The following is a 20,983-nucleotide window of genomic DNA, read 5'->3' as shown; positions in this document are numbered from 1 at the left end:
ATACTAACTGCACTAACCACATCCTCTGGCAACAAATTCCAGAGCTTTATTGTGCGTTGAGTGAAAAAGAATTTTCTCCAATTAGTCTTAAATGTGCTACTTTGCTAACTTCATGGAATGCCCCCTAGTCCTTCTATTATGTGAAAGTATAAATAACTGATTCACATCTACTCGTTCAAGACCTCTATCATATCCCCCCTCAGCCGTCTCTTCTCCAAGCTGAACAGCCCTAACCTCTTCAGCCTATCCTCATAGGGGAGCTGTTCCATCCCCTTTATCATTGTGGTTGCCCTTCTCTGTACCTTCTCCATTGCAACTATATCTTTTTTGAGATGTGGCGACCAGAATTGTACACAGTATTCAAGGTGCGGTCTCACCATGGAGCGATACAGAGGCATTATGACATTTTCCGTTCTATTCACCATTCCCTTTCTAATAAATCGCAACATTCTGTTTGCATTTTTGGCTGCCACAGCACACTGAGCCGTCCATTTCAAAGTATTATCCACTATGATGCCTAGATCTTTTTCCTGGGTGGTAGCTCTTAATATGGAACTAACATTGTGTAGCTACAGCATCTATAAAAAAAATGTCATCCATGCGGTTTTACAATAAAATCTCATACATAGTCAAAATATAAAAACAAATCATAGACACCCAATAAAGACAGCAAGAAACATAGATACAAGAACACAGAATGGCTGACATTGAAAAACAGAGCTGCATCGTACACTGGCAATGTCAATAGTTATAGACTTGATTTAAAAAAAACGAAAATAGGTTTTTACCACTTTCCTGAATTTCAAGAAGTTTAGCTCCGCACGGATACCTGAGGTGAGAGAATTCCAGAGAACCGGAGCTTGATAACTAAAGAGAGATTCTCTCGTGATCTCAAGTCGGGTAACTGAGGGAAGTGGAAGGTGTAAATAGCCCTTTTGAGAAGAGCAGAAAGTGCAGGCTGGGGAAGAAGGAGGTGGAGAGTTTAGACAGATTGAATGGAAATCCAGAATTGAAGAGCACGTAAGGGAAAGGGTTTTGAATCTAATGCACTGTAGAACAGGGGTCATCAAGTGGTTGTCTTTCTTGAGGCCATAGGTTACCCTAGCAGCAGTGTTCTGAAGAAGCTGTAAACGTTTTAGCTGAGAAGAAGAGAACTACAGCAGTCGACCCTTGAAATGATAAATGCATGTTAGTAATTTTCGATGATGGGAATCCAAGAGTGGGCGAAGATGATGAACATATCTACGGAAAAAAAAAAACCTGTTTCTGAACTATGGATGAGATGTAGTGAGCCATGGTAAGGCTAGACTCAAGTTACACCCTTAGGGCAGTGATAACACTTGTTAAGTGGAATTTGGGTCCCAAACATTTAGTGGGGTCATGGAAGATTTGGTTGGATTAACTCTTCATTTTTGGTCAGACAGCCAGCGAGCCACTTAATCTGAACAGTTATTCAGAGCAACAAGTTGAAATGAGACTTTGGTGTTTATAAAACCTGTGATCTGAATGTCGTCAGTTTAAAATGGTCTAAAGCAGCAGTTTTGGTCCAAAATGTTCCCGATGAAATCATCCCTGTAGGTTGTTGTACCTGTCTCACATCTCAGAAGGGATCTCTGTGGCTCTGAATGCTCATAGACCATTCCTTCTGCTTGGATCAGTCAGAGAGAGTCCAACCCTCTAAAGTACCAAGCGATGTGTATGGATTGAAAGCATTTTCCAGTGTCTGGATTTTGTGGCTTTCTGTGCAGGGATTTTTTTTTTTTTTTAATTTATATTGCCTTGGTAGCTTCCTCCTGCTCCTTTTTTTAATTTTCTCTTTATTAAATTTTTACAATTTGACAAACAAAATCCTTTAACTTTGTTTTAAAGAAATACAAGTGCTTACACCATTAGCAATCTTAACATAATTCAAAATATCTTTTTAAAGAAAGAGATATGTTTTATCTCGCACATCCGACTCTCAACATTATAGAGGAAATAATTGGGGGGCATAAGAAAGTAAGAAGGAGCCCTTTATAACATTATTAAAAAGAAATCAATGGTCATCCAAACAGTTCCCACGTACCAATCTCAATTCGAACCACTTCCGCTTAGATTAATGACAGGTATTTGCCTCCTAGCATTCAAGAATTCCTTTAAATGCACAACATCAAAGAAAATATAAGTATTCCCCAACATTTTCACAATACATTTACAAGGATACTTAACAAGGAAAGTAGCTCCCAAAGATATTACTTTGGGTTTTAATTCTAGAAATACCTTTCGGCGTAATTGTGTGGTTTTGGCTAGATCAGAATAGATTCTAACCAACCCACCATGAAAAGGTGTATTTACATTTTTGAAATAGGAGCGCGTAATTATATTCAAATCAAATTCTGAATAAAATGTCACCAATAGTGTTGCTCTACTAATGACATCTATCAACGATTCTTCTAAATATTGTGACAAGTTAGAGAGGTTTTCACCAGGATTGAAACTCGTTGAACTTTGCTTTTGAGAAAGGAAAATTACTTTCTTAAACGCTGGAATTTTATCAGTGGGAATTTTCAAAATTTCCCCCATATATTTTTTTAAGGTAACCAAGCACAGTTTATCTTTTACCTTAGGGAAATTTAATATCCGCAGATTCAAATGTCTAATTGAATTTTCCAAGAATTCCATTTTTCTCACGGAGGCCATCCGCTCTCTAGCAAAAACTGCTGATGTATTTGTCAATATTTTCACCTCTTCTTCCAATTTTTGAATACCCATACTTTGCCCCTGCAAAATATGTTGTTGGTCCTGTGTGACCAGATCTAATTTTGAAGAAACAACATGCAGTTTTTGGGACTGCTCCTGAAGATTAGCGGCAAACCCTGTTATAAGATCCCAAAGGGAGTCAAGCATTACAACTGACTTTTTAAAATCCTTACTGTGCTTTGACTGATCCCACCGGCTCCAGTCGTGTTCTCAGTTCCCTCTGCCACCACCGGCAGATCTTCTCCGCCATCCTCCTCTCTCTCCCCAGAGAATTAAAAAACCTGGTCTGGGGTCGAAGTCCGCACACTCCCAGGATCGGCACCAATGGCTCCGCCCATCTGAGATGTAGCAGTGAGTTTCCCGCCTGTTCCCTCAGCACCATCGGTGTCTCTTGAGGGGGAAGCTGCAAACAGTTGTCGTGGAACTGGAGGGCTTAAAGATATTTCCCCGGCAAAAGCTGACCCCTCCCTCAGCTCCACCATCGGGGGCTATCGCCCTCAACTCTGCCGTGGGGTAAGCAAACTCTCATATCAGACGTTGATCTGAAGGTGGGTTGGGTTCAGGCGGATAGACTCTCACCCTACCCTTTCTTTTGTGCAGCATGATCACATTTTGTGGAAAAAAGTCAAAGGCACAACGCTGAGCGTTCGGGAGCTGCTTCCATTCAGGCGGCCATCTTGGATCCACCCCCCAATTCTGGATATTCTCTCTCCTGCTCCTTTATGCTTTCAACTCAGCCAGAACCAGCTTTTTCTGGGCAATGGCACTAGGAGTCTTCACGCCCCTTCCTACCCATCCTTCCATCTAGCTCAGTCACTACAATGACTGCCTTTGGCCCTCCAGAGCCCAACACATGCACCCTAGCTTCAGCTAGTAGTTGTCACCACTGAGCAAAAGCCGAGACACTCTCCCTGCCCCCCTCCCCCCTGGATGTGAGTGCATCCTTTGCAGCATTCCAACTCCGGCTGGCCTGGGGAGCTCGGGGTGCTGGATAGAGGGTGTTTTTTTTTTCTTAAGGATATGCCTACGTTAGGAAACCCTGTTTGTGAATATAATTGTATATTTTCTCTTGTTTCACCCATTATGACAAATGTAAGCACCGACTTCTGGCTCCAGCATCCATGCGTGGGAAAAGAGAATTCATTTCATTTCTACAGTTGTAGAACCCCTTTCAAAAAAAAAAAAATAAATTCCTCAAAGCATTTTAGAACAAAAAACTAAAAAAAAAAATGCATTAAATAACATAAAAAATAAACATAGATCTATCAGCATAATAAAGCAAATTCAAACATACGATACAATAGCATCAGTTAATAAATATATACAGTCAAAAATTAACAAAACTAAAACTCCAGTCCTCCAATTGAATAGTCAAAAAACAGAAGTACCCCAACTACCTCTGGCAGCTCCTTTGGGTTTGCCCCTTTGGTGGTGGCTCATGATTTACCGGGAGCCCGAGCTGACATCAGCAGGAGGGAGCAGGTCCACAGAGCTTCCAGCACTCGCCACAGTTTAAAACTGCTCTGGTCTTCCTTTAATTTTATGTCTGGCAGGTTTCTCCTGCTCCTTCCAGCTCAATTGGAACTATAGCCCCTGCCTCGAGCCTTCATTTGCAAATGCCCAGGGTGGGGGGAAGTTCCCCCTGTCGTGTTTAATCCCCTCACGTTTTAACGCAGGCATCACAAGTGACGGGTCTTGGCCGGGAGCGGCAGACGTGTCCTTTCAGAGCCCTGGCACACGTACGGCCTGAGTCTGGCCAGCAGGTATCATCGTTGCAGAATGGTGCGGGATTCCCTCCGCCCCCCCCCCCCCCACTGCCCCCCTCCTTCAGGGGTTTTGAATGTTCTGCAGCATCCTTGGTCTCCCACCTTGTTTTCTACATTTGTTGAAGGATGGGGCTTTTTGTAAAGCACATCTGAGTTATGCACGAGTCTCGCGTTGTCACCCAGCTCTGGTTGCTTTATGGTGCATAGGTTACAGATTATGTGTTCTCACTTTTTTCTCTTGTGCTATGCTATAACCACTGACCTGTCAGAAACAGGAAGTGTCATGTGTTGCTGTCCAGTCCGTGTGTGGTGTTGAAACCACTTCCTCAAGTTTTCTATTAAGTGTCTTTATCGTAAGTCAACATGTGCATTTTCTGTTTCAGCACTTCCTCAAACACACACACACACACACACACACACACACCGTTCAGGGTAGGCTATAGGCCGGCCCAGTCCTCCTTAAACTTTGCAGAGTCTCTGCTGGCAAGAGGCCTCCGAAAAGAAAAGGAGAGAAGTAACTGAGTTCTAAAGCGTTAACTCTTTTGTTGAATTAGAGTGTGGATATTCATGACCTTAACTTTTGGTAATTCTCATTCTACATTGTTTATCCCCATCTAAGGCTTGTGATAGCTTTTCTGGGCTGATTTGACAGACAGCTCTATCTGCAATACCTATCATGTAGTATTTACTTATGTTGACTGCAGAATTTGTTCAAAGGAGTGTGGTTGTTTTTGGTTTTTTTTACAAAACCTAATTGAATATTGACCATAGGAACGTGACTGCAGAAAAAGACCCTATGATCTATCCAGTCTGTCCATCTGCCCAACTAATTTAGCTTTACAATTCCTCTCACTCTCTCAGAGATCCCCTATATTTATCCCATGCTTTCCAGAATTCAAAAACTGCTTTTGTCTCCACCACCTCCACTGGGAGGCCATTCCATGCACCCACCACCCTCTCTGTAAAGAAATATTTCCCAAGATTACTCCTGAGTCTACCCCCTTTCAACCTCATCTCATGACTCCTCATTCTAGAGCCTCCTTTATATTGAAAAAGGCTCACCTCCTGTGCATGGAAATCTTTGAGATATTTGAATGTCTCTATCATATCTCCCCTATTTCGCCTTTCCTCTAAGATGTACATGTTTAAATCTTTAAGTCTATCCCCATATGCTTTAGAACTAAGACCACTGACCATTAAGGTAGCCACCATCTGGACCGGCTCCATCCTGTTTATATCCTTTTGAAGGTGCAGTCTCCAGAATTGTACACAGCATTCCAAGTGAGGTCTCACCAGGGACTTATACAGGGGCAGTAGGACCAAAGTTGGATAATGCAGACAGCTGGTATGGCCATTGCCGCAAACTTCATATACTTCTCTGTTTTCTTGGTAATTGGAGAAATTTCTTTTTCACTCAGTGCACAATTAAACTCTGGAATTTGTTGCCAGAGAATGTGGTTAGTGCAGTTAGTATAGCTGTGTTTAAAAAAGAATTGGATAAGTTCTTGGAGGAGAAGTCCATGATTTAAATTTTATTTAAATTCTTTTGATACACCGATGCTCAAGACGAAGGTCTTATTGTACCGGTTTACAGCGTAACCAGGGGTAACCAATTAAATAGAAGATAAAGTTACAATGAACAGGGATATACAGAATGGGAGAGTTAAGAGCATTACCTGCTATTAATTGAGTTGACTTAGAAAATAGCCACTGCTATTACTAGCAACAGTAACAAGGATACTTAGTTTTTGGGTACTTGCCAGGTTCTTATGGCCTGGATTGGCCACTGTTGAAAACAGGATGCTGGGCTTGATGGACCCTTGGTCTGACCCAGTGTGGCATGTTCTTACATCAGCAAGTTACTCCAGTGCTTATTTTTTCCCCCAAACTGTAAAAGTCTGATGGTTTCTGTCTGAATCCAATTCCCCTTTTCCTCTTTTCCCTCTGCCGTTGAAGCAAAGAGCAATGTTGGAGTAGCATCAATAGTATGAAGGTTTATTGGTTAAGGATAGCAATCACCACTCCAGCAAATTACTCCCATGCACTCTTTTCTTCATTTCCAATCCTCTAACCTTTAGGGATCCAAGGTGTTTATCCCATGCGCCTTTGAATTCTTTCACTGTTTTCGTATTCACCACCTCCTCCGGAAAGGCATGCCAGGCATCCACCACTATCTCTGTGAAGAAATATTTCCTGACTGTTCTGAATCATCCTCCCTGGAGTTTCATTTCATGACCCCTAGTTCTAGTGATTTCTTTCCAAAGGAAAAGGTTTGTCGATTGTGCATCATTAAAACCTTTCAGGTATGTGAAGGTCTTTATCATATCTCCCCTGCACTCCTTTCCTTTAGGGTAAACGTATTTAGGTCATTCAACCTCTCCTCGTAAGTCTTTTTGATGGAGACTCCCTACCATTTTGGTCACCCTTTTCTGGACCGCCTCTATCCTGTCTATCCCTTTTGAGATACGGTCTCCAGAACTGAACACACTACTCCAGGTGAGGCCTCACCTCACCAAGGACCTGTACAGGGGGATTATTACCTCCTTTTTTTTTATTGGTTATTCCTCTCTCTATGCAGCTCAGCATTCTTCTGGCTTTAGCTATTGCCTTGTCACATTGCTTCGCCATCTTCAGATCGCTAGACACTATCACTCCAAGGTCTCTCTCTTCGTCTGTGCACAATAGCCTTTCACCCCCTAGCACTACAGCTCTTTTCGATTACTGTACCTCAGATGCATGACTCTGTACTTCTTGTCATTGAATCCCAGCTGCCATATCTTCGTCCACTGTTCAAGCTTCCTTAAATCACGCCGGAAGGAGTAGAAAGAATAAGACGTGTCCACTTTGTTACAGATCTTAGTATCATCCATAAATAGACTTTACCTTCTATCCCTTCCACAATGTCTCTCACAAAGATATCGAACAGAACTGGTCCCAACACCAATCTTTGTGGCACTCCGCTTAATGTCCTCTCTTCAGAGTAGGTTCCATTTACCATTACATGCGTCGTTCTGTCCATCAACCAGTTTGTAGTCCATGCCACCACCTTGGTGCTCACTCCCAAGCTTCTCATTTTATTCACAAGCCTCCAATGCAGGATTGTATGTGGTTAAGTACCTAGTTATCTGGCCACATGAGGCCGAATAAATTCAAAATCTAACCGGCTGTATTCCATTCACCCACCTACTGAATATGGACCTTCATGTGTACAGTAACAAAAAACAAGGCATTAAAAATACCTGTGTACAGTCAAAGAAAGACAAAGTCAATGCCTATGTGCAATACCAGTAATATGAGTCAGACTATGAAACTTTGCTGATAATAAGAATTACTTGAAATGGGTAAAATGCATATACAAACACAAATGCAAGGTCTACAAACATTCAAGTGCTCATAAAGAAGCAATTTCTGAAGGGATTTCCATGGGTAAAATGTGTTTTTAACAGACATAAATCGTCTATCTGAAAATTGCCCACCTCTCAGGCGGGTAACACTATGCGCGTAGTTCCATAAGGCGCTTACTTTTACCCACGTTGCAACAGAGGCATTTCCGGGGTAGAGGCAGAAAACTCTGTGCATAGATTTGCATTTAGAAATTGTGCATGCAGTTTTTGCCGGAAAATGTATCCGCAGTTAAAAGTAGGCGCAAGTCTTATTTATAAAATGTATAAACTGCACTATCGCCACTTCTAGGCGGTTTTTTCCTATTGATGATATTCAAGCAAAATCCGCGAGTACTTTTCACTTTGAGAACTGGGGCAAAGACCCTGGGGACTTTGCAGCAGTGCAGGCAATTTTGTAATTAGGAAACCAGATCAAGAGATTCTTTATTTTTATTTAAAAGATTTATATTCTACCTACACAACAAAGTTTATTCTGGGTTGATCATGATAGAACCCTGACATTTATCATAAATTTAACACAATAGGCAATACAACAGAATTAAATCCGAATACAAAAATAACATTACAAAACATCAGGGAAGAATCATAAACATATTATAAACTAGATACACAATAATCTTGATATATCATGAGGTCCATATTCAGACACAGTCAGGATAGCAAAGTTAGCCAGATAAATTTTTCCGGCTAACTTCGGAGGAATATTCAATAGTGCAGCCACACTACTGAATACAACTGGCCATCTTTAAGATAGCCAGCTAACTATAGCTGCCTAATGTTAGGACAGTTCTTTGGTCCGGCCAGACTTAGCCGGCTAAATTATCCAGTTAACTTATCCAGTTAACGCTGGATAACTTTGCCTCCCTTAGGCCTAGATTCATCATTCTGCTATATTTATTTGTAGCAGGATGATGAGCCTGGCAAAATTGTACAGTCGGCCGTATTGCGGTAGTGCATTTTCCCCTGCCGCAGTTGTGGCCGGGCCGCACAGTTTTGCACCCATAGTGCCACGGGAAAAGGTGTAGTTATTTCCTGCGGTGCTGCCGGCGATGATGTTGAAAACATTATCGCCCGCAGTGCTGCCAGGCCATAACCCCACCCAAACCCCGCCTACATTCCTCCCTTTCCCCTAATTTGCATTGTACCTTTGCGATGCGACAAGTTTCACGTGCGGTAGGGCCTAACACATGCAATATCGGCACAACGCAGTTTGATGAATGACCTGGTTAGCTGGCTAAATTCAGCTAACTTATTAGTTGGCTAGAATTTAGCTGGATAAGTCCCCAGTGTTGAAAATGCTTTTGAATATGGACCTTGAATATGTATTGAATATAATGCAGCAGTAAAATACAATACATAATATAGCTTGAAAATACCCAAAAAAAACCTCATTAATCTAGAACCGAGATGCAAAATCTCCCCCTACTTTCACTAGTAGGGGGAATAGCATCACAATTCACCAGAATCTTATCAACATAACTACTACACAATTCATCTTAATAACGCTCCCGCAAATGAACTCCACCCGAATAGCTACTCCATCCCCAACCCACCCCACCCCCCAGTTGCTTCCAAATGAAAATGTGCTGTTCCTCACCCCCTCCCTCAGTCTCCTGGTAATTTGATATTCTATTCATAAGAAACCCATGCAATCTGAAAAATTCTGTTAGGGCATGGAAAGCTTTGCTCCATATGGAAACCCAGCTCTTGATTTCTCCATTAAATACTTACACTCTACTCTAGAGCACAGTTCCTTACTGGACCTAGAAATAGCTAGGGGATCGCCGCATGCTAGCATTTGATTGAAACCAACTGAAAACTTTTCTCTACACAACATAGAGGAAGCTTTTCCCCTGCAAAAGGGACTTAAATGATCTTGAGTGCACATATTATGGTGCGGGCATGTGGGTCACTCACCACATTTCCATCCTCTGCCTACACACAACAGTAAAGCTGTCCTCCTTGGTTAAAAGTAGAAAAAGTGTATTCCCAGTAAGAGTGCTCGACAATCTCTCGTATACACAGCCTCGTTTACAGCCAACCTAAAGTACAGACTGCACACTAATTCACTTTCCTGGCGCAGAAGAATGATCTAGTGCGCTGTGATGACTAGCGTGCGGAAAAACGAAACTCTGTGAAACAGAAGCCAGTAACATTTCCAATCAACTTTTCACTTCTAATATTGCACTCTAAAGTATCCAAAATGTTAAATCTGAGAGATCAGCTCATTCTGTTTGGCAGCTAGTCTCCTGATACTAGGTCAGACAGATGGACGGACTGACACGATCTCTTCATAAAACATTCTTCACTATACTTTGTACAAAGAGGCTTAAAATAAAAAAGGAAAAAATATTGCCAAATTGAGGCTTACCTTACAGTTCTGAACTCAGTAATGCACAATTTTTAATTGCATGCCTTGCTCTAATTTGTGTATCTAAATTTCTTTCAGTGGACATTATGGAAATTAAGGAAATCCGTCCGGGGAAAAATGCGAAGGATTTTGAGCGAGGGAAAGCAGTGCGTTTGAAAGAAGATGGCTGCTTCACTATCCTGTATGGCTCCCAATTTGTGCTGAACACCTTGTGTTTAGAAGGTAATTAAAAAAAAAAAAAAAAGGTTCACCAGGTTATGGAGGCCCATGGTGCAAAGCAAGAGAACCTTGCTGGAGCGAGTGGCTAGGAGAGCCCACATGAGCGGGAAACCCATGTAAAAACAATAGGAGAAGACTTGGCTTGTGTCTTCTGACTATGTAAGCATGACGTCCCCACGACTATGTAGAATGCTGGTAGCTAAAATACACCCTCCAGAGTCCCGTGGAAATCTGCACTTGTGCGTTATTTGGCACGAGCTGTGGAAGTTTTTCCATTTACCCACTCTCACCAGTGTAGATCTGAGTCAACACCATAAGCATAGGCCTTCACAAGAGGTTTGCATCTAAAGGCTGAAGACCGACCTAAATGGGAGGTAATTGTAAAGAACCGATGTTTGCGTGTATGAATATATTTAACTTCCAGAATTGTTCTTTTAAATTTGGGGCTTTATTGCCTGACTTTCAGAATACTTCACAAATTTGGGTACATGGAGTTCTGTTTACTTCCCAATTTACAATGGAACCCAACCCGCTGTCTCCCTGTATTGTTATTCTGTTACAATTTGTGAATTAAGGGAAATAAAACCTTCTCCCTTGGGACTTGAAGCTTTATTGCATTCTGAGTTTCCTGCCAAGGATTTGTTTTTCAAGTCAGCCGACTATATCCTTCTGAATAAGCTCAGGTAAGGAGAGGAGCCATCCTGTACCTCGGCGCCCTTCACCTTGCTTGAGACCCAATGCCACCCACTCTCACCTTAGTCTGGACCAAGACTAGAGTGATGTTCACAGGAAAAATACAAACTTGCAGTCCATACTGACATAGAATTAATAGAGCAAGAACTGAGGGTAAGATAAAAATCTAGCTAACTTTAGACCTGCTGTCGATCAGGTCTAACTTATTCGGTTCATTTATCCAGATAAGTCAGAATATCAGCACTTATGCAATTAAGGTAACTGGATAATTAGCCCTGCCCCAATCCACCCATTGCCTGCCCCCAAGATATCCGGCTGCTTAGCCAGGTAATACTTATCTGGCTAAGTGGTGGCTGTTGAACATAGCCAGATATTCAGCAGCTGCCACTTAGCTGGATAAGTCCCTATTTATCCTGCTAAGTAGTGCTAAATATCAGCCGTTATGCATTTAGTCATGTTGATTCCGAGATGCATGATTCAATACTTTCCCCTGAGTTCCCCATTTAGAAATGTTTTATGGAGACTGGTAGGGAAGGTGGGACAGCAAGATGTTTATTGAAGGCATGGTGAAGAGTTGCTGCCAGCCTGCTACTGTACAGATGCTCCAGGTGATGGTGCTGATGGATGGCGAAATAATGCTCCCTTTGACACGTGAATTTCACTACCAGAATGAGTTCACTCATATTGGTTACTGATCATTCACAGAGCATCTAGAATAGGTGCAAAAGGATCATGTGATTCCAAGTTGGTGCACAATCCAGAGGTACTGTGCCTAAAAAGTGTCGTTTGTGCCCTTGAGGGTATCCCAGTGTACTGTTGTGATATGACGACTGGTGAAAGTCCTAACTCACTTTCCTTGAAGTTTCAGATCTTTATACTCACGGCTGATGCTTTGAAAAGGGGAAAAGAGCTGCTTTGAGACGTTTCTATATCAATGGAGTTTGTGTTTCCATTCTATTGAAAAAAGTTTTTAGAGTGGTGGGTCTAAGAGCATCTCCATGTCTCAGTAGCACCAAATAGGATGTGCTGACACAGCAAATGATGTTGCATGTTTTCTTTTTCTTCAACCTATTCATCTCTGCAGCGGATTCTCCAGAAGATGCCAATAAGTGGCAGTGTGGCTTGAGAATTTTACACCAGGAAGTCATGAGTGCTCCCACACCCACCATCATAGAGAGGTAAACCTGGCTCAGGCAGATGTTTTTCGTTTTGTCCGCTCACTTACACACACTTCTGCTTAGTGTGCCAATGGCAGTACAGGGGAGATTTTTTTTTAAATGTTTATTAAATTTAGGCACATGATATGACCCTGTTTCTGGAGGGAGCACTGACCTTTTGACACCTCATAGTGCTGATGCAGTTGGATGGAACATTACTAGAGATCCCACAATGCTTTTGGTGGGGGAGAAGTTCCAAAATCAGGACTGGCTGATTGTTTCACTTCATAAACTGGATCACATCACCTCTCTAATACTTAAAGGAACGGGTTCAGGGGCCTGTAAAATACAAAGGTGAAAATGGCTTGCTTTCATCTGTGTTGCAGCAGGAAATAGATGCAAATTGAATAAACCGAATGGAACCCATCCTCCTGAACCAGTTTTTCACAGAGATGAAGTCGAGTCTGTTGCTTTAAGTTGCGTTTGCCAGATGTGGAATCCAGCACTGCATAAAGCACATGTGCGATACCAAAATTCCTGCCTTCAGTATTGGTTCTGAATTGAGAGAAAAGCTCTGTACTAATGTATACATTATATTTGCCTTCATTTTTATAACATTTTTTTAAATCACTCTCTTCTTTTTCCAGCTGGTTAAGAAAGCAGATTTATTCTATAGATCAAACCAGGAGAAACAGGTAAAGGTATCTTCTGTCGTTTTGTCTAGCATTTCCCTTTCAGTCTCTTGGTGGGGAAGGGGGGGGGGGGAACTTTAATAGTCACTGTCAGACTGGCATAAAACTAATTAATTTTGACCTTCAATAATAAGATTGAAGAGTTAGCATCCCTACTCACTCTTGACCTGAGGAGGTGTGAGAGTGTGCTACTGTTTCTTTTTTTTCTTCCAGTAATGATGAAGCACATGTTCTCCGAGGACAAGAAGGATGGTAGTCCTCACACATGGATGACATTATCAGATGGAGCCCGGCATGAAAAGCTTTGACTGGCACACTGAGCATGCCTAGCATGCCGCTAACCATGCATCCACGCGGGGTCCCTCTTCAGTCTCTTCCTTTCTGCGAAGCTTTCACCTCGTGGTCGTGGAGCTTACCCATCTTTTTTCTGCTTTTGCAATCTCTCACTCTCCTGCATCACATAGGGTCCCTTGTGTTTTTTCAGGTCCTCTGTCTGCGATCTGGTAAGTCCATTGAGTTTTTGTGGTCGATCACCAATGGCTTCATCTCCCGGTGACTGTTGACCATCAACCCAGCGCCATGTACTTTTTGTGATGGCATCAACCGGCTTTCGCTGGTGCCACCAGTGCCCCCGGATTAGGTCCATCACAGACCCTCACGAAGTCTGTGTCCTCCGCCTGGGAGTGTCCCATGATGTCCGCGGTTGTGATCTCTGTGCCCAGATGACCCCTAAGAGCCATCAGGCACGCTTTGATAAGATGGAGAAGTTGTTCAGACTCAAAAGATCGGACCTGTCATCGGCTTCCGGGACCCCTACCCTGCTTGGGAAGGAGGTTCCGATCTTGACCCCTTCGGAGTCACCCCCACAACTGTTCCCCAGTCCCGAGGTGGGAGCTGGGGACCAAGCACATTCTTTGTCATCCCGTTCCTGGTCGGGTTTCTCGCCATCGCCATTGGTTCCAGGCAAAGACCATGGTGACCATCAAGAAAGATCGAAGAAACATTGACATCGGTCATCGTCTTTCAAGCAGGACCGTGAACAGGCATCAACATAGGTGCCTCCCCCGAAGTGGTCTTGGGCAGAGGAAGCAATTCCCTCCGACCCTTCCAAAGCCTCTAGGTGGCCTCCACTAATACCGGGGGACGTCCCGATTCCTCCTCGTCATTTTGTCTTCGGCTACCTTTGAATAGGAGAAACGCGTGCAGTTGGCGGTTGGCTGGGACCTGCAGGGCTTCAAGCCTTCAGTTTCACCGGGACTGCCACCACTTCAGGAGCTGACTCCACTGGTGCTTGCACCTTTACTGGAATGGCTCGATTATGCTGCCCGGTGTCCTACCGACGCAGCCGACACTGGTGCCCCAAGCCCCTTTGCGGCCGAAGGGAGCATCGCTGCCGCCGCCACCAGCTCCCGTCCCGGTGAGTGACTCCTCAGAGGAGGAAGGGCCATCAGGCTTGGTGGTACTCGGGGATGCATGGCGTTCCACCACCTCCCAGCTCCCCCAGGGCCATCGGGATTGTAGCCTTTGGTGCCCCTGATTCCCCCCCACCCCAACACCGTTAGACTGGCGCTTTTATGGCCTCGTGGCCCGCCGATGCCCTTGGTTCCCTCTTCAGTGCCAACAAGGCCTGTGCTTTGGGCGCAGTTGAGTGTTCGGCCTCCCCACATCCCCAGAGGGATGCAGTGAGGGGGAGACCCCTTATGACCTCTGGAAAGGGGAGGCATCCATGTCCTCCACCGAAGAATCAGAGGATTTGCCTTCAGAGTCCTCTCCACTGGAGGAGCGGCAAAAATCCCCCCTGGAGAATCTTTCCTTCATGGGGTTCATGAAGGCCATGGCAGAATTGGTGCCTTTCCAGCTCTTAACGGACCAAGACACTAGGAACAAGATGCTGGAGATTCTGCAATTCCTGGATGCCCCAAAAGAGGTAGTGGTGGTACCATGACATCTTCAAGGAGCTGGTGGCTCGCCTCTGGGAGCACCCCATCTTGGTGCCAGTGAACTGCAAGACGGATGCAGTTTACCTGGTCTAACCTACAACTGGCTTCGAACGCCGACATCTTCCTCATCAGACAGTGGTGGTAGAATCCGCCTTGAAGAAGGCAAAGAGGATTCGCACTCATTCCTTAGCTCTCCCGGGACGGGATCATAGAGCCCTTGGTCGCTGTGTATTTCAGGGCAGAATGTTAACTGCCAGGATTGTTTACCAATTATATATGGGTCAGTACTCCAGGAACCTGTGGAAACAGGCCCTGGAGTTTAGTGAATGCCTCCCACAGCAATTCCAAGAGGTGTAGCAGGGCCTTGAGTGTGATAAGCACGAAGTTCACCCTGCATATGATGTCTTTGAGACGGCTATGAGAACCGCATTGGAGGGCATCAGAGCTCGACAGATGGCATGGCTGTGTGCCTCAAATCTGTGCCCTGAAGTCCAGGTCTGCCTGGCTGATTTGCCATGTACAGGGGAAAATCTGTTTGGAGATAGAATTAAGGTGATGGTGGCGCAACTGAAGGACTATCATGAGACCCTTCAGCAGTTGTCAGCTAGTACCTCTGACACCCAACCGCCCAAGAAATCCCCTCAGCAATACCCGAAGAGGCCTTTTTACCGGCCACGCAAATACTATCCACCAGCACAGAGAGCCAGATCGCAATGACCTCTTCCCAGAGTGAGGTCAAGATAACCTTGGATGCCCCGGCCGACCGCAGTTCCAGTGCAGAACCCCGCCATGGGGTTTTGACTGGCAGCCAGGGAGCATGAGCCAGCTCTCTCCACAGGGCACAGACTCCTCGGTAGGGGTTGTCGGCTCCAACTGTTTGCAGATCAATGGACCTTGATTACATCGGACATCTGGATCCTGTCCATTGTGCGTCATGCCTACAGGTTGCATTTCCAATGAATTCCACCCCACTCACCTCCGTGTCCCCAGTGGAGAGTAGCAGGGAGCTTACAGATACTTAGAGTACAGCTCTCTGCCCTCATACTGGCTTGAGTGGATGAACCCATTCCACCTAGTCAGCAGGGCGAGGAGTTCTACTCCAGGTATTTCCTGATTCCCAAGAAAATGGATGGCCTGCAGCCCATTCTGGACTTGTGGGCCGTGAACCATTTTCTTGTAAAGGAAAAGTTCAAAATAATCTTGTTAGGCACCTTGATTCCCCTACTCAAAGCGGGAGACTGGCTCTGCTCCCTCAATCTAAAAGACACGTATGCCTATATCCCCATCTCTCAAGTACCTGAGATTCCTAGTCAATGGCAGTACCTGAGATTCCTAGTCAATGGGAATGACCATCAGTATTGGCAGTACCCCGTGTTTTTACCAAGTGTCTGGCAGTGGTCAGAGCCTGTCTTCAGAGGCAGGGATTCATGTTTTTCCCATACTTCAATGATTGGCTTATCAAGAGTGACTCCAGACAAGGGGTACAGAGTGCCCTGCGAATCACGGTCAACTTTCTGAAATCCCATCTCCAACCATCTTTGCAACTGGACTTCATTGGGGCTCAGCTGGACATTGTCCAGGTGAAGGCTTTTCTGCCTCAGACAGGGCGGAGACCATCTGCTCTCACTCGAGTTGTCTCCGATTGCTCCCATGTCTCGGTGCACAAGTTTCTTCAATTACTGGGCCACATGGCAGCGATGGTGCATGTCCCTCCATTTGCTCGACTGCACATGCGCAGAGTGCAGTGGATGTTGCGTTCCCAATGGTGACAGGCTACCCAAGTCCTACGTGCTTGTTGCCTAATCACCAAGCTGCTGCGCCAGTCCCTCAAGTGGTGGGTGACACCCTCAAATCTGGAGCTGGGGATGCCCTTTTAGAGCCCACAGCCCAGGGGGTGGGGAGCACATGTTGCGGACCTCCACACCCAGGGACTTTGGTCCTCGCAGGAATCTCAGTCCCAGATCAACTTCTTGGCGTTGCGAGCAATTTGGTATGCCCTACAGGTGTTCAGAGAACAGCTCCTGAGCAAGGTTGTCCTTGTTCAGACCGACAATCAGGTAGCCATGTGGTATCTGAACAAACGGGGAAATGGAGTCCTTCACTCTCTGACAGGAGGCAGTCCACATTTGGTTGTGGGCCTTGGACAACGGCATCCTCCTCAGGGCAGTTTACCTCCCAGGGGTGGATAACGCCCTGGCGGACTCCTTGAGCTGTGCCTTCTGACCTCACAGAGTGGTCTCTCAATCAAGAGGTAGCGAACTGGATCTTTCGCTCATAGGGGACCCTGGACATAGACCTCTTTGCTTCCTTGGAGAAAAGGAAAGTGGACTGCTTCTGCTCCCTAGGATGGAAGAGCAGCGGATCGATGGTGGATGCCTTTTCGATTCACTGGGGCATGTGGCTGTTGTATGCTTACCCTCCCCTTCCTCTCATCTCGAAAACACTCCAGAAGCTTTAGCAGAATCAGGGCACCATGATCCTGAATACCCCCTTTTGGCTTCACCAGGTCTGGTTTCCAACCCTATGGGACCTGGCCTCACACCCTCCAATCCGGTTGGGGACACTCCAGACCTAATCACCCAGGACCAGGGCAGGTTCCGCCACCCCAACGTCCAAGCCCTGACTGTCACAGCTTGGATGTTGACCGGGTGACTGTACAGACCCTGAGCCTTTCGGAAGGGGTATCACGAATGCTACTTGTCCAGAAAACCCTCCACCAGGAAATCTTACAATCTGACGTGGAAGTGGTTTTCGGCTTGGTGCGGGGGATTATTATGGTTTAGTGGTGTTTGGGTGGATTCTTGGGTATCGTGGCAGATGACCACGCCCATGGGGAGGAGCCCCGTGGGGAGCCACAGTACTGGGCTAGACTCTGGATGCACAAACACAGAATGAGATCTTTTATTATACAGCTGATGTATACCACCAGAGGTGGCAGTAGTGAGGTGATCCAGAGGTAGCAGTCCAGGGACCCTCGGCATAGGTATAGGGAGATATAGGTGTAGGTTTCCCAGCACAGCAAAGCTGTAGATGAGACAGACTGAGAATTAGATTACTCACTAGATGGTAGCTGTAAGGTTGACGATTCCACCAGGCTGAAGTAGATGGTAACAGGCACCGATGCAGGGAGAGCAGGCCCTTGAGGAGCGAGTACTGATCCCAGTAAAGCACCTGAAAGGAAAGCAGAGGGCCCTCAAGGAGCGAGTACCCAGGTTAGAGAATACCACGAAGGGCAGAGAGAGAGTTTCCAGAGGCAGCATGGAAGCGGCAGAGAAGCTTAGACCGGACTAATCCAATCCTTGCTAACTCAATGAGCTAGCAAACAAGCGTAGGCTAAATAACCGGATGGCGTGACGCCACTTGAGGAGGATGCCCCTGAGGTTCGTACCATAGCTGGAATAAAGACTTGGGTAGCACGCGCATGCGCGCGCGCACCCTAGGAGGCCCTTGGGAGATACATGGCGGGAGGCAACGCCATAGCCGTTCCAGGGATGCCGGAGAGCGCAGCTTCCAGACGCGGTGGTAGCCATCTTCCCAAGGTTAGTGGGGAGAGCAGTGAAAAAAGTGAGGCACAAGGGTCAAAGCCGTCTGAGACCAACAGACGCAACAGGGATGCGGTCTGGATCCCTTCTCTTGCTCCCCACCGGCGCTCTTAGACTACTTGTCCCTCTCCGAATCTGGTCTGCAGACCACATCACCTGAGTGCCATTGGGGTATACCATCGGGGAATGGATGGTACCGCAATCTCTTCCCATCCGCTTGTGGGGTGGTTCATGAGGGGCTTGTTACAACTAAAGCCCCCCACTCGCTCACTAGCGGTTTACTGGGATCTCAGTCATCCTGTCGCAACTTATGAAGTCTCCGTTTGAACCATAGCAATCTTGCGACCTGAAGTACCTTTCCTGGAAGGTCATCTTCTTGGTCGTGGTTACATCAGCTTGCAGGGTCAGTGAACTGCAAGGTCTGGTGTCATACCCACCTTATACAAAATTTTGTCATGACAGGGTGGTCTTGTGGATGCACCTGAAGTTCCTTCCCAAGATGGTCTCTGAGATTGGGGTTGCTCTCTTTAAGCAGACCTTATCCCATTGGCTTGCGGACTCTATTGCCTTCTGCTACGCACAGGCGGGCTTACAGCTTGACAGTCACATCAAGGCTCACTCAGTGCGGGCCATGTCAGTCTCGGTGGCTCACGCGTGCAGTTCCCATTCACAAGATTTGCAAAGTGGCGACCTGGAGTTCCCTCCACACATTCACCTAACATTATTGCCTGGACAAAGATGGCTGGTAGGACAGTCATTTTGGACAGTCCATCCTCCGTAATCTCTTTCAGCCATGAAAACCCAACTCTCCCTCCGTGGGGTCTTGTCTTTGGGTGCAGGCCTGCCCCTTTGGTTAGTGCAGCTCTAGGTGTTGTTCACATTGGCACCTGTTCTCTGCTGCACATGGTGGGAGTGGCCTGAAGCTACTTAATCACCCATGTGTGAGGACTACCGTCCTGCTCGTCCTAGGAGAAAGCAGAGTTGCTTACCTGTAACAGGTGTTCTCCAAGGACAGCAGGAATTTAGTCTTCACAAAACCCGCCTGCCACCCCGCAGAGTTGGGTTCTTCTCTTGGTTTGTTATAACAAAGTTCGCGAAAAAATAAAATAAGACTGAAGAGGGACCCCGCCGGGCTCCATCCTGCTGTCCTTGGAGAACACCTGTTACAGGTAAGAAACTCTGCTAAATCCATGCAAACCTCTCTATATTTCATTGATGCAGCTTTTTTAGGGCAGTTGTAGTCACTCAGGAGGAAATGTATTTGGGATAATTATCTATTTTGATAACTCATTTTTACTCTATAGTTGACCTTTTATGCACAACTGTTGCGTGCACATTGAGAATTAAAATTCCACTTTTTCTAAAATAGTTTTGTCCAGTATAATTAATCGCCGCACATTATTTTTGTTGTTGGGATAATTATTACAGTGCTGTTAAAGTGGTCACCGAGAGGGAGCCGACTCTACCGAGTGTTCCATTCATTTCCTGAGAGTTTTCCCCTTATGCTCGATTAGAGGTTCTCTGTGGAATCTTTAATTGTTTTCTTACCTTAGCAACCCAAGATAATTTTAAAGAGGCGCATCAACCAGGCCCCCTGTTACCCCTGGGCTGTATTGTGTTCTCACCGGGAAAACATTACTCTTTACCTCCAGAGTAGGCATAGAAACATATACAAACATAGAAATGACGGCAGAAGAAGACCAAACGGTGCATCCAGTCTGCCCAGCAAGCTTTCACTTTTTTCCCCCCATACTTATCTGTTACTCTTGTCCCTTGTAAGTGACTTTTTTGTTCTATTTCCCTTCCACCCCTGCCATCGATATATTTCTCTTCCACCCCCGCCATCGATGTAGTTAGCAGTGCTGGAGCTGCATCTAAGTGAAGTATCTAACTAATTGTTTAGGGGTAGTAACCGCCGTCGTAGCAAGCTACTCCCACGCATATTTATCCAGCCTGTGCAATCCTTGTTGGTTGTTGTCCGAATATAAATCATCTTTTCACCATTCCCCCTGCTGTTGAAGCAGAGATCTTTTCATCATTCCCCCTGCCATTGAAGCAGAGAACTATGCTGGATATCATTGAAAGTGAAGTATCAGGCTTATTTGGTTTGGGGTAGTAACCGCCGTATCAAGCAAGCTACTCCCCTGCTTTTTTGTGGATGCAAATCCTTTTTTTTCACATTTCCTCTTGCCGTTGAAGCATAGCGCAATGTTGGAGTCGCATTAACCGTGTGTATGTTTATTGAATAAGGATATTAATCTCCAGGTAGTAGCCGTCATTCCCGCAAGCTGCCCCCATGCCTCTTCACTTCATTCACATCCTCTGGGCTTTATAGACTCCCATATCTGCTTTCTAATAATCCACCCAAAAAAAGCCATACAGTTACAGAGAAAATAACTTTAGTTTTAAGTTTGTAAGCCCTCTGACTGACTTCCCTCAGAATGTCCTTTCCCAGGCAGA

The 20,983-nt window shown here is 45.4% G+C and overlaps 1 protein-coding gene across 1 annotated transcript in view; it reads left to right on the top strand.

Moving 5' to 3' along the window:
* PLCG2 (phospholipase C gamma 2) overlaps window positions 1–20,983 on the top strand; it is a 218,670-nt gene that overhangs the window by 67,708 nt on the left and 129,979 nt on the right. Inside the window, exons 3-5 of the mRNA XM_029608130.1 lie at window positions 10,359–10,502; window positions 12,277–12,370; window positions 12,997–13,044. Coding sequence (XP_029463990.1) covers window positions 10,359–10,502; window positions 12,277–12,370; window positions 12,997–13,044 — 286 coding nt within the window. The remainder of the gene's footprint in view (window positions 1–10,358; window positions 10,503–12,276; window positions 12,371–12,996; window positions 13,045–20,983) is intronic.

Source organism: Rhinatrema bivittatum, chromosome 7 (assembly GCF_901001135.1).
Source record: "Rhinatrema bivittatum chromosome 7, aRhiBiv1.1, whole genome shotgun sequence".
NCBI lineage: Eukaryota > Metazoa > Chordata > Amphibia > Gymnophiona > Rhinatrematidae > Rhinatrema > Rhinatrema bivittatum.
Note: the sequence above shows the minus strand (reverse complement) of the source record. Positions and strands in the feature narration are given on the sequence as shown.